This window comes from Ranitomeya imitator, chromosome 6 (assembly GCF_032444005.1).
Source record: "Ranitomeya imitator isolate aRanImi1 chromosome 6, aRanImi1.pri, whole genome shotgun sequence".
In the NCBI taxonomy this organism is placed as follows: domain Eukaryota; kingdom Metazoa; phylum Chordata; class Amphibia; order Anura; family Dendrobatidae; genus Ranitomeya; species Ranitomeya imitator.
In genome coordinates, this window is record NC_091287.1 from 38548763 (window position 1) to 38561961 (window position 13199).

Here is a 13199-nt window from a genome sequence, read left to right on the forward strand (position 1 = left end):
AAGAAAGATTCATTGCTTAAAACATTTCAGTGATGTGTATTTAGGGAACTTAGGTAAGATTAAACATCAAATTATACTGTGCATTTAGGGTACTTAGGTAGGATTTAACAACAGATTATACCTGTTGTTAGTAGAACTTACCCGTGGATGCGTTGATGGACACATAGTTAGCTGAAAATCCTTCAGCACCTGTGACATAATCGGTAACGAACAATACGACCATGGTGCGGTCACTACTGGTTATTGTTGGGGGGATGGATTTCCCGCAGTATCTGTAGGAAATTTTACAAGTGACTTGAGTTTACACATTCATATCATATTTGTACGTTTATCACATCCTACGTCACTTCTGAACGATTTGGACTCATTTATGACAAAATATATAATGTACTGAAAAGATACCGAATATATTTTTTTAACTTGGTCCAAGATCTCCACCAAAGATTATGTATTTAGAGAACAAGATGGCAGACTTAATAAAGATGTGGAACTATTGGGTATTTTTCAATCAAACCTTGTCAAACGGGGAATAGGGGTTTGAATGGATGTGGCGTGGGAATTCCACACGTGACCTTATTTTTGGTCATAAAATTAAATAGTCACAGTCACTGCAAGAGGACGCGGAAGACGGAGCGGCGCCCGGCGGGTGGAACGTGGACAGGTAAATATGAGATACTCACCTGCTCCCGGCGTCCCTGGCTCCTTATCCCGGACAGAAAGTCTTCGGGTGCCGCAGCCTCTTCCTCTGTCAGCGGTCACTGGCACCGCTCATTACAGGAATGAATATGCAGCTCCACCCCTATGGGAGTGGAGTCCATATTCATAACTTTAATGAGCGGTACCATGTGACCGCTGAACAGAGGAAGAGCTTGTCAACACCTAGAGGGGTTGTTCAGTTGGAATTATGAGCACTGGGACCACTATCGAATGGCAAAAAGAGGAATTTTCATACCAGGTGGGAGACTTTTATCTCTACTTTGAAAGGAGCGGTAGGTCGGATGCCCGTCACTGCTCCATTCATTCTCTATGTGGCTACTAGAAAAAAACGAGTGCAGCGCTCGGCAGCCTCATGGGGAACGAATAGAGCAGCAGTTGAGCACGCACACTGCCACTCGATTCAAACTGGGATAAAAGTTCCCCTTTCTGTCGATCATTACAGGTCCCAGTGATCGGACCCCCACAAATGAATAAGTTATTACTCATCTTATGGATAGATGATAACTTGTTTTTAACAGATAATCCCCTTAAAGCGTTTGTCTAGACAATATTTTTTTTTTACAAAAAGTACCCATTGTGTGGGTGAGAGGATAACCCCTTTAATTATTAACAACACACTCAGCTGAATGCGGCAAAGAAAGGGTTCCTAACTGCAAAGATTAAGATTGGCTCACCATTATGGTGCCATTTTTGGCCACCCAAGAAAGAAGGGTTAGATGTTCGTTTCCTAGGCCATGTCATAGAAAGAAACCCTTGAGCTAGTACATCGCCCTCTTGGAGAGAGAAGCCCTATACAGGTTCCCAAGAAACATAAATAAAGGGGTAGAAGCAAAGAGGACTGGACCCTCTCGCCCCATGTTAACTAATCTGTATGTGAAACAGGATAGTGACGAGACACATCGGATTACCTTCCAATTTTCTGTCCCGTGGTGTCTGTTGCATTATCGTATATTTCCAAATAATCGTATTGACACGAATCATCATGCTCGAGATTGAATGCAGAAAAGGTTAGACGTATTAGATTTCCAGGAGCGACTGTAACGAGCCACATGCAATCAAGACGGTGTGGGTAATTATTGGGGTAACCTGGGCTATTAATGGTGCCCTCTGGGGTAGTCATTGTTGCTCCACATCCTGTCAAAAAAATAAGATTCAGCCTCAAAAAAATAATATTACATTTTGGTTTAACATCCCTGTTGATACAGTGGGGCAAAAAAGTATTTAGTCAGTCAGCAATAGTGCAAGTTCCACCACTTAAAAAGATGAGAGGCGTCTGTAATTTACATCATAGGTAGACCTCAACTATGGGAGACAAACTGAGAAAAAAAAATCCAGAAAATCACATTGTCTGTTTTTTTAACATTTTATTTGCATATTATGGTGGAAAATAAGTATTTGGTCAGAAGCAAAATTTCATCTCAATACTTTGTAATATATCCTTTGTTGGGAATGACAGAGGTTAAACATTTTCTGTAAGTCTTCACAAGGTTGCCACACACTGTTGTTGGTATGCTGGCCCATTCCTCCATGCAGATCTCCTCTAGAGCAGTGATGTTTTTGGCTTTTTGCTTGGCAACACGGACTTTCAACTCCCTCCAAAGGTTTTCTATAGGGTTGAGATCTGGAGACTGGCTAGGCCACTCCAGGACCTTGAAATGCTTCTTACGAAGCCACTCCTTCGTTGCCCTGGCGGTGTGCTTTGGATCATTGTCATGTTGAAAGACCCAGCCACATTTCATCTTCAATGCCCTTGCTGATGGAAGGAGGTTTGCACTCAAAATCTCACGATACATGGCCCCATTCATTCTTTCATGTACCCGGATCAGTCGTCCTGGCCCCTTTGCAGAGAAACAGCCCCAAAGCATGATGTTTCCACCACCATGCTTTACAGTAGGTATGGTGTTTGATGGATGCAACTCAGTATTCTTTTTCCTCCAAACACGACAAGTTGTGTTTCTACCAAACAGTTCCAGTTTGGTTTCATCAGACCATAGGACATTCTCCCAAAACTCCTCTGGATCATCCAAATGCTCTCTAGCAAACTTCAGATGGGCCCGGACATGTACTGGCTTAAGCAGTGGGACACGTCTGGCACTGCAGGATCTGAGTCCATGGTGGCGTAGTGTGTTACTTATGGTAGGCCTTGTTACATTGGTCCCAGCTCTCTGCAGTTCATTCACTAGGTCCCCCCGCGTGGTTCTGGGATTTTTGCTCACCGTTCTTGTGATCATTCTGACCCCACGGGGTGGGATTTTGCGTGGAGTGTTATGGCTGGCAATCAGGCAACACAGCGTGCAGTAATCAGCGCACATACAGAGATCTGGCAATAACCAAAAACAATAGGACGAGCTCTGAGACGTGGAATCTCTGTAGACTGCAGTACCTGATCTATCCTCACACAACTATAAGCAGCAGTGGATTGCGCCTATCACTACCTATGCAACTCGGCACTGCCTGAGGAGCTGACTAGCCTGAAGATAGAAATACAAGCCTGACTTACCTCAGAGAAATACCCCAAAGGAATAGGCAGCCCCCCACATATAATGACTGTTAGCAAGATGAAAAGACAAACGTAGGAATGAAATAGATTCAGCAAAGTGAGGCCCGATATTCTAGACAGAGCGAGGATAGCAAAGAGAACTATGCAGTCTACAAAAAACCCTAAAATGAAAACCACGCAAAGGGGCAAAAAGACCCACCGTGCCGAACTAACAGCACGGCGGTGCACCCCTTTGCTTCTCAGAGCTACCAGCAAAAGTAAATAGCAAGCTGGACAGAAAAAACAGAAAACAAACTAGAAGCACTTATCTAGCAGAGCAGCAGGCCCAAGGAAAGATGCAGTAGCTCAGATCCAACACTGGAACATTGACAAGGAGCAAGGAAGACAGACTCAGGTGGAGCTAAATAGCAAGGCAGCCAACGAGCTCACCAAAACACCTGAGGGAGGAAGCCCAGAGACTGCAATACCACTTGTGACCACAGAAGTGAACTCAGCCACAGAATTCACAACAGTACCCCCCCCTTGAGGAGGGGTCACCGAACCCTCACCAGAACCTCCAGGCCGACCAGGATGAGCCACATGAAAGGCACGAACAAGATCTGGGGCATGGACATCAGAGGCAAAAACCCAGGAATTATCTTCCTGAGCATAACCCTTCCATTTGACCAGATACTGGAGTTTCCGTCTAGAGACACGAGAATCCAAAATCTTCTCCACAATATACTCCAATTCCCCCTCCACCAAAACAGGGGCAGGAGGCTCCACAGATGGAACCATAGGTGCCACGTATCTCCTCAACAACGACCTATGGAATACATTATGTATGGAAAAGGAGTCTGGGAGGATCAGACGAAAAGACAAACGTAGGAATGAAATAGATTCAGCAAAGTGAGGCCCGATATTCTAGACAGAGCGAGGATAGCAAAGAGAACTATGCAGTCTACAAAAAACCCTAAAACGAAAACCACGCAAAGGGGCAAAAAGACCCACCGTGCCGAACTAACAGCACGGCGGTGCACCCCTTTGCTTCTCAGAGCTACCAGCAAAAGTAAATAGCAAGCTGGACAGAAAAAACAGAAAACAAACTAGAAGCACTTATCTAGCAGAGCAGCAGGCCCAAGGAAAGTTGCAGTAGCTCAGATCCAACACTGGAACATTGACAAGGAGCAAGGAAGTCAGACTCAGGTGGAGCTAAATAGCAAGGCAGCCAACGAGCTCACCAAAACACCTGAGGGAGGAAGCCCAGAGACTGCAATACCACTTGTGACCACAGAAGTGAACTCAGCCACAGAATTCACAACAGTGGAGCCCCAGATCGAGGGAGATTATCAGTGGTCTTGTATGTCTTCCATTTTCTAATTATTGCTCCCACTGTTGATTTCTTCACTCCAAGCTGGTTGGCTATTGCAGATTCAGTCTTCCCAGCCTGGTGCAGGGCTACAATTTTGTTTCTGGTGTCCTTTGACAGCTCTTTGGTCTTCACCATAGTGGAGTTTGGAGTCAGACTGTTTGAGGGTGTGCACAGGTGTCTTTTTATACTGATAACAAGTTTAAACAGGTGCCATTACTACAGGTAATGAGTGGAGGAAAGAGGAGACTCTTAAAGAAGAAGTTGCAGGTCTGTGAGAGCCAGAAATCTTGATTGTTTGTTTCTGACCAAATACTTATTTTCCACCATAATATGCAAATAAAATGTTAAAAAAACAGACAATGTGATTTTCTGGATTTTTCTCTCTCAGTTTGTCTCCCATAGTTGAGGTCTACCTATGATGTAAATTACAGACGCCTCTCATCTTTTTAAGTGGTGGAACTTGCACTATTGCTGACTGACTAAATACTTTTTTGCCCCACTGTATGTCATATTAGAGCATAGCGATGTTGTAGATGGGGGACACTACTTGGGACGCCCCTTTATGTGCCAGAATGAAGAATTACTCTGAAAGACAGGTTCCTGTTCTGATAGACCCTGCACTCCCATGCATTACAGGGATGACAATTAATTTAGTAGGTTATTTTCCCCTAAAAAAACAAACAAGTAATCCCCTATCCATAGGAGATCGATAACACTGTGTGCCTTTCTCCGACAGTCCCATAGTAAATGACTGGAGCAGAGGTCGAGCATGCGTACCTCCGCTCCATTCAAGGTTCCAGAGCTCTGTCGCGGGATCACGCTTAGGGTCTCAGTGGTTAGACTCCCAACGATCATCAAGTTATAACCCATTCTATGAAAAGAGGTAATTTGTTTTTTTTTTGTTTTTTGGGGGGGGAGTAACCTTTTAACTAGTTATGATGTAATACTTTGTTTTTCCTCTAGTGGCCACTCTACAGGAGAAGTACAGATGGACGGCATAACTTCCAGCAGCGCCGATCACTGCTGATCATAAGGTTTCAAAAACCAAATGCAGCTTCATTTTTGACTGGGGAGTCCACCACTCCTCTGTGGGCCATTTGCACTAAAACTGTTCCATCCTGCATGTCCACATGGATATTTTCTCTCTGAACCCTGCTTATACAGGTACTATACAGATGATCAGGTTTTTAAATACATCAGATAGGGATTATATACATTAGGTAGGACTGCTCTATATGGGTATACCTTGGCGATTGGTGGAGCAGCTTAATATACACATTTTTTTGCAAAAAAAGTATTAACTAAATACCCTGTATTTTTTTCATTTTTTGACTAGCACTTGCTCATTTACTGTGACTTCTTTACAACAGAGTATTTTTGACCTCGCTGTGCTCTTTTTGTGTCTTCATTTTTAGCAGTTCTCACGGTGAGACAATCACTTGACCAGAACAGCTTTGCTGGATTTGTAGTTTAGAGTTTAAATGGGAAGAGTAATTAAGACAATTAGGTTGAGCATTTGTCTTATTATAAAAGGTAACATTAATTATTAGAAACTAAGGGATCTCATTGGAATTATTAGTATAAGTAGTATCAGGAAGCCCGAATACTACATGGACATCATAAATCTGGCCAGGAGATTCTGAGCCTTGCCTAAATCTTCCATTGCACCTACAGTATGATCCACCGATCTTAATTTACAGCCTATATAATAGTTTGAAGCTGAATTCATACTTTTGCAACCTTCAGAGCTGAGATCTCACAGCATTCCCTGCAGGCCCTGGTAATTTACCTAGTGGTAAGTTTATTCAGTCATTGATACTGCTAAAAATACCTGCCCCCCCAGCATTAAGAGCTTAGTTAAGATGCTTGTGGTGAGCACTGCAATCAATAAAAGGCAGCAGTATTATGACTGTAGCTCTGGACTATAATAATGTAAAGTAGCAGAGTTACCTTCTACCACAGACTTGTACGAAGCCATGAAACCGTGATTAGTGCCAGAGACGTCAGTGACGAACTGGACATACATGCTCCTCTGAGTGGAATAAATGGCGAGGGGCACCTCTGAACCACAATATTTTTCAATGAGCGTAGACTCTGCAGAAGAGCCATCTCTAATCTGTCAATAAAATAACACATTTGTTATAAGAAGCCATGCTTACACATAGTGACCTTTTTTCTTGGAGTAAAACGGGTTGTCTACTTTACAAAACACACTTTCAGAAGCCCTAATAGAGCAATATCCCCCATTTTGGACGCTCATCTATTATTCAGAGTAGAGCAGGGCTACTAAGAATGTCTCTAGCTCTGGAGGACCCAGCACGTCCCTGAGTTATATGGACTGGCCATTGATTTTAACAGTAGCTGTGTAATACTTCACTTGGCCAGTGGTGGCACTGAAGGGAAATTAGACGCTTGCTACCAGGTTCCTATACACACTACAACAGATCCCCGGATCCCAGGACACCATATAATCCATTTAAACCTTCCAGATTAAATGAGATTATATGTACATAGCTATGTACTCTTTTGCACATATTTTTTTTTTTAAATTGTTCATTTGCTTCTTAAATACAAAGATAGTCTTCATTAAATATTTTCCACCATTTCAAGTTTGGACACACCTCATTTAATGATTTTTCTGTATTTTCATGACTATGAAATTATGTCTTATATTCTAGGTTCCTCAAAGTAGCCACCTTTTGCTTTGATGACTGCTTTGCACACTCTTGGCATTCTCTTGATGAGCTTCAAGAGGTAGTCACCGGGAATGGTCTTCCAACAATCTTGAAGGAGTTCCCAGAGATGCTTAGCACTTGTTGGCCCTTTTGCCTTCACTCTGCGGTCCAGCTCACCCCAAAGCATCTCGATTGGGTTCAGGTCTGGTGACTGTGGATGCCAGGTCATCTGGCGTAGCACCCCATCACTCTCCTACTTAGTCAAATAGCCCTTACACAGCCTGGAGGTGTTTGGGGTCATTGTCTTGTCGAAAAATAAATGATGGTCCAACTAAACGCATACCGGATGGAATAGCATGCCACTACAAGATGCTGTGGTAGCCATGCTGGTTCAGTATGCCTTCAATTTTTAATAAATCCCCAACAGTGTCACCAGCAAAGCACCCCCACACCATCACACCTCCTCCTCCATGCTTCACGGTGGGAACCAGGCATGTAGAGTCCATCCGTTCACCTTTTCTGCGTCGCACAAAGACACTGTGGTTGGAACCAAAGATCTCAAATTTGGACTCATCAGACCAAAGCACAGATTTCCACTGGTCTAATGTCCATTCCTTGTGTTCTCTAGCCTAAACAAGTCTCCTATGCTTGTTGCCTGTCCTTAGCAGTGGTTTCCTAGCAGCTATTTTACCATGAAGGCCTGCTGCACAAAGTCTCCTCTTAACAGTTGTTGTAGAGATGTCTGCTGCTAGAACTCTGTGTGGCATTGACCTGGTCTCTAATCTGAGCTGCTGTTAACCTGCGATTTCTGAGGCTGGTGACTCGGATAAACTTATACTCAGAAGCAGAGGTGACTCTTGGTCTTCCTTTCCTGGGGCGGTCTGTTGTGAATTCTGTGGCTGAATTCACTCCTGTGGTCACAAGTGGTACTGCAGCTTCTGAGCTTCCTCCCTCAGGTGTTCTGGTGAGCTCGTTAACTGCTTCATTACTTAACTCCGCCTGATGCTGCTATCCTTGCTCCTTGTCAATGTTTCAGTGTTGGATCTGAGCTTCTCCTGATTGTTCCTGTGACCTGCTGCTCTGTATAGCTAAGTGCTTTTTGCTTTTTTGTTGCTTTTTTTCTGTCCAGCTTGTCTTTTGTTTTGCTGGAAGCTCTGAGACGCAAAGGGTGTACCGCCGTGCCGTTAGTTCGGCACGGTGGGTTTTTTTTTGCCCCCTTTGCGTGGTTTTGCTTTAGGGTTTTTTGTAGACTGCAAAGTTCGCTTTACTGTCCTCGCTCTGTCCTAGAATATCGGGCCCCACTTTGCTGAATCTATTTCATCCCTACGTTTTGTCTTTTCATCTTACTCACAGTCATTATATGTGGGGGGCTGCCTTTTCCTTTGGGGAATTTCTCTGGGGCAAGTCAGGCCTATTTTTCTATCTTCAGGCTAGCTAGTTTCTTAGGCTGTGCCGAGTTGCCTAGGTAGTTGTTAGGCGCAATCCACAGCCGCTTTTAGTTGTGTTTAGGATAGGATCAGGTGTGCAGTCTACAGAGTTTCCACGTCTCAGAGCTCGTTCTTGTATTTTTGGGTATTTGTCAGATCACTGTGTGCGCTCTGATCGCTAAGCACACTGTGTTTCTGGATTGCCTTCATAACACCTGTCATTAGCAAACATAACAGTACAAGGAGCCCTAACTAATGATTCTCAATAGAGGGAAAGAAAAAGTTCTGACATCATTTTTTTTTTTTTCTGCTCTGTGTTCACTTTTTTTTTTTTCCCCTAGACATTTGGGTATTCTGGACACAGGTGTGGACATGGATATTCAGGGTCTGTGCTCTTCAATGGATAATCTCGTTATAAATGTACAAAAAATTCAAGATACTATTGATCAGAAATCTATGTTAGAACCAAGAATTCCTATTCCTGATTTGTTTTTTGGAGATAGAACTAAGTTTCTAAGTTTCAAAAATAATTGTAAGCTATTTCTGGCCTTGAAACCTCATTCTTCTAGTAATCCTATTCAACAGGTTTTGATTATTATTTCTTTTTTGCGCGGCGACCCTCAAGACTGGGCATTTTCTCTTGCGCCAGGAGACCCTGCATTGAGTAGTGTCGATGCATTTTTCCTGGCGCTCGGATTGCTGTACGATGAGCCTAATTCAGTGGATCAGGCTGAGAAAAATTTGCTGGCTTTGTGCCAGGGTCAGGATGATATAGAAGTATATTGTCAGAAATTTAGGAAATGGTCAGTACTCACTCAGTGGAATGAATCTGCGCTGGCAGCTTTGTTCAGAAATGGTCTCTCTGAGGCTCTTAAGGATGTCATGGTGGGATTTCCTATGCCTGCTGGTTTGAATGAGTCTTTGTCTTTGGCCATTCAGATCGGTTGACGCTTGCGCGAGCGTAAATCTGTGCACCATTTGGCGGTACTGCCTGAGGTTAAACCTGAGCCTATGCAGTGCGATAGGACTATGACTAGAGTTGAACGGCAGGAATACAGACGTCTGAATGGTCTGTGTTTCTACTGTGGTGATTCCACTCATGCTATTTCTGATTGTCCTAAGCGCACTAAGTGGTCCGCTAGGTCTGCCGTCATTGGTACTGTACAGTCCAAATTCCTTCTGTCCATTACCTTGATATGCTCTTTGTCGTCGTTTTCTGTCATGGCATTTGTGGATTCAGGCGCTGCCCTAAATCTGATGGATTTGGATTATGCTAAACGTTGTGGGTTTTTCTTGGAGCCTTTGCGGTGTCCTATTCCTTTGAGAGGAATTGATGCTACACCTTTGGCCAAGAATAAACCTCAATACTGGGCCCAGCTGACCATGTGCATGGCTCCTGCACATCAGGAAGTTATTCGCTTTCTGGTGTTGCATAATCTGCATGATGTGGTCGTGTTGGGGTTGCCATGGCTACAAACCCATAATCCAGTATTGGATTGGAATTCCATGTCGGTATCCAGCTGGGGTTGTCAGGGGGTACATGGTGATGTTCCATTTTTGTCGATTTCGTCATCCACTCCTTCTGAGGTCCCAGAGTTCTTGTCTGATTATCAGGATGTATTTGAAGAGCCCAAGTCCGATGCTCTACCTCCGCATAGGGATTGTGATTGTGCTATCAATTTGATTCCTGGTAGTAAATTCCCTAAAGGTCGATTATTTAATTTATCCGTGCCCGAACACGCCGCTATGCGCAGTTATGTGAAGGAATCCCTGGAGAAGGGACATATTCGCCCATCGTCATCACCACTGGGAGCAGGGTTCTTCTTTGTAGCCAAGAAGGATGGTTCGCTGAGACCGTGTATTGATTACCGCCTTCTTAATAAGATCACTGTTAAATTTCAGTTTCCCTTGCCATTGTTATCTGACTTGTTTGCTCGGATTAAGGGGGCTAGTTGGTTCACTAAGATAGATCTTCGTGGTGCGTATAATCTGGTGAGAATCAGGCAAGGAGATGAATGGAAAACTGCATTCAATACGCCCGAGGGTCATTTTGAGTATCTAGTGATGCCGTTCGGACTTGCCAATGCTCCATCTGTGTTTCAGTCTTTTATGCATGACATCTTCCGTGAGTATCTGGATAAATTCCTGATTGTTTACTTGGATGACATTTTGATCTTCTCAGATGATTGGGAGTCTCATGTGAAGCAGGTCAGAATGGTTTTTCAGGTCCTGCGTGCTAACTCTTTGTTTGTGAAGGGATCAAAGTGTCTCTTCGGTGTGCAGAAAGTTTCATTTTTGGGGTTCATCTTTACCCCTTCTACTATCGAGATGGATCCAGTTAAGGCCAAGCCATCCAGGATTGGATTCAGCCGACATCTCTGAAAAGTCTGCAAAAGTTCCTGGGCTTTGCTAATTTTTATCGTCGCTTCATCTGTAATTTTTCTAGCATTGCCAAACCATTGACCGATTTGACCAAGAAGGGTGCTGATTTGGTTAATTGGTCTTCTGCTGCTGTGGAAGCTTTTCAGGAGTTGAAGCGTCGTTTTTGTTCTGCCCCTGTGTTGTGTCAGCCAGATGTTTCTCTTCCGTTCCAGGTCGAGGTTGATGCTTCTGAGATTGGAGCAGGGGCGGTTTTGTCACAGAGAGGTTCTGATTGCTCAGTGATGAAACCATGTGCTTTCTTTTCCAGGAAGTTTTCGCCCGCTGAGCGTAATTATGATGTGGGCAATCGAGAGTTGCTGGCCATGAAGTGGGCATTCGAGGAGTGGCGTCATTGGCTTGAAGGAGCTAAGCATCGCGTGGTGGTATTGACTGATCATAAGAACTTGACTTATCTCGAGTCTGCCAAGCGCTTGAATCCTAGACAGGCCCGTTGGTCGTTATTTTTTGCCCGCTTCGACTTTGTGATTTCGTACCTTCCGGGCTCTAAAAATGTGAAGGCGGATGCTCTGTCTAGGAGTTTTGTGCCCGACTCTCCGGGTTTATCTGAGCCAGCAGGTATCCTCAAGGAAGGAGTCATTGTGTCTGCCATCTCCCCTGATTTGCGGCGGGTGCTGCAAAAATTTCAGGCGAATAAACCTGATCGTTGTCCAGCAGAGAAACTATTCGTCCCTGATAGGTGGACTAATAAACTTATCTCTGAACTTCATTGTTCGGTGTTGGCTGGTCATCCTGGAATCTTTGGTACCAGAGAGTTAGTGGCTAGATCCTTCTGGTGGCCATCTCTGTCACGGGATGTACGTACTTTTGTGCAGTCCTGTGGGATTTGTGCTAGGGCTAAGCCCTGCTGTTCTCGTGCCAGTGGGTTGCTTTTGCCCTTGCCGGTCCCAAAGAGGCCTTGGACACATATTTCGATGGATTTCATTTCTGACCTTCCCGTTTCTCAAAAGATGTCAGTCATTTGGGTGGTCTGTGATCGCTTTTCTAAAATGGTCCATCTGGTGCCCTTGGCTAAATTGCCTTCCTCCTCTGATTTGGTACCTTTGTTCTTTCAGCATGTGGTTCGGTTGCATGGCATTCCTGAGAATATTGTTTCTGACAGAGGTTCCCAGTTTGTTTCAAGGTTTTGGCGAGCCTTTTGTGGTAGGATGGGCATTGACCTATCCTTTTCCTCGGCTTTCCATCCTCAGACTAATGGCCAGACCGAACGAACCAATCAGACCTTGGAAACATATCTGAGATGTTTTGTTTCTGCAGACCAGGATGATTGGGTGTCCTTTTTGCCGTTGGCTGAGTTCGCCCTTAATAATCGGGCCAGCTCGGCTACCTTGGTTTCTCCATTTTTTTGCAATTCTGGGTTCCATCCTCGTTTCTCTTCAGGACAGGTTGAGTCTTCGGACTGTCCTGGTGTGGATTCTGTGGTGGATAGGTTGCAGCAGATCTGGACTCAGGTAGTGGACAATTTGATCTTGTCCCAGGAGAAAGCTCAACTTTTCGCTAATCGCAGATGCCGTGTGGGTCCCTGACTTCGTGTTGGGGATCTGGTTTGGTTATCTTCTCGTCATATTCCTATGAAGGGTTCCTCTCCTAAATTTAAACCTCGTTTTATTGGTCCGTATAGGATTTCTGAGGTTCTCAATCCTGTGTCTTTTCGTTTGACCCTCCCAGACTCCTTTTCCATACATAATGTATTCCATAGGTCGTTGTTGCGGAGATACGTGGCACCTATGGTTCCATCTGTTGAGCCTCCTGCCCCGGTTTTGGTGGAGGGGGAATTGGAGTATATTGTGGAGAAGATTTTGGATTCTCGTGTTTCTAGACGGAAACTCCAGTATCTGGTTAAATGGAAGGGTTATGCTCAGGAAGATAATTCCTGGGTTTTTGCCTCTGATGTTCATGCTTCCGATCTTGTTCGTGCCTTTCATGCGGCTCATCCTGGTCGGCCTGGGGGCTCTGGTGAGGGTTCGGTGACCCCTCCTCAAGGGGGGGGGGGTACTGTTGTGAATTCTGTGGCTGAATTCACTCCTGTGGTCACAAGTGGTACTGCAGCTTCTGAGCTTCCTCCCTCAGGTGTTCTGGTGAGCTCGTTA

General features: G+C 44.5%; 1 protein-coding gene across 1 annotated transcript in view; it reads right to left on the reverse strand.

Moving 5' to 3' along the window:
• Positions 1–13199, reverse strand: part of CUBN (cubilin) — a 256038-nt gene that overhangs the window by 166260 nt on the left and 76579 nt on the right. Inside the window, exons 20-22 of the mRNA XM_069729494.1 lie at positions 6519–6684; positions 1626–1851; positions 142–272 (exon numbers count right to left, since the gene is read on the reverse strand). Of these exons, the coding sequence (XP_069585595.1) occupies positions 142–272; positions 1626–1851; positions 6519–6684 (523 nt within the window). The remainder of the gene's footprint in view (positions 1–141; positions 273–1625; positions 1852–6518; positions 6685–13199) is intronic.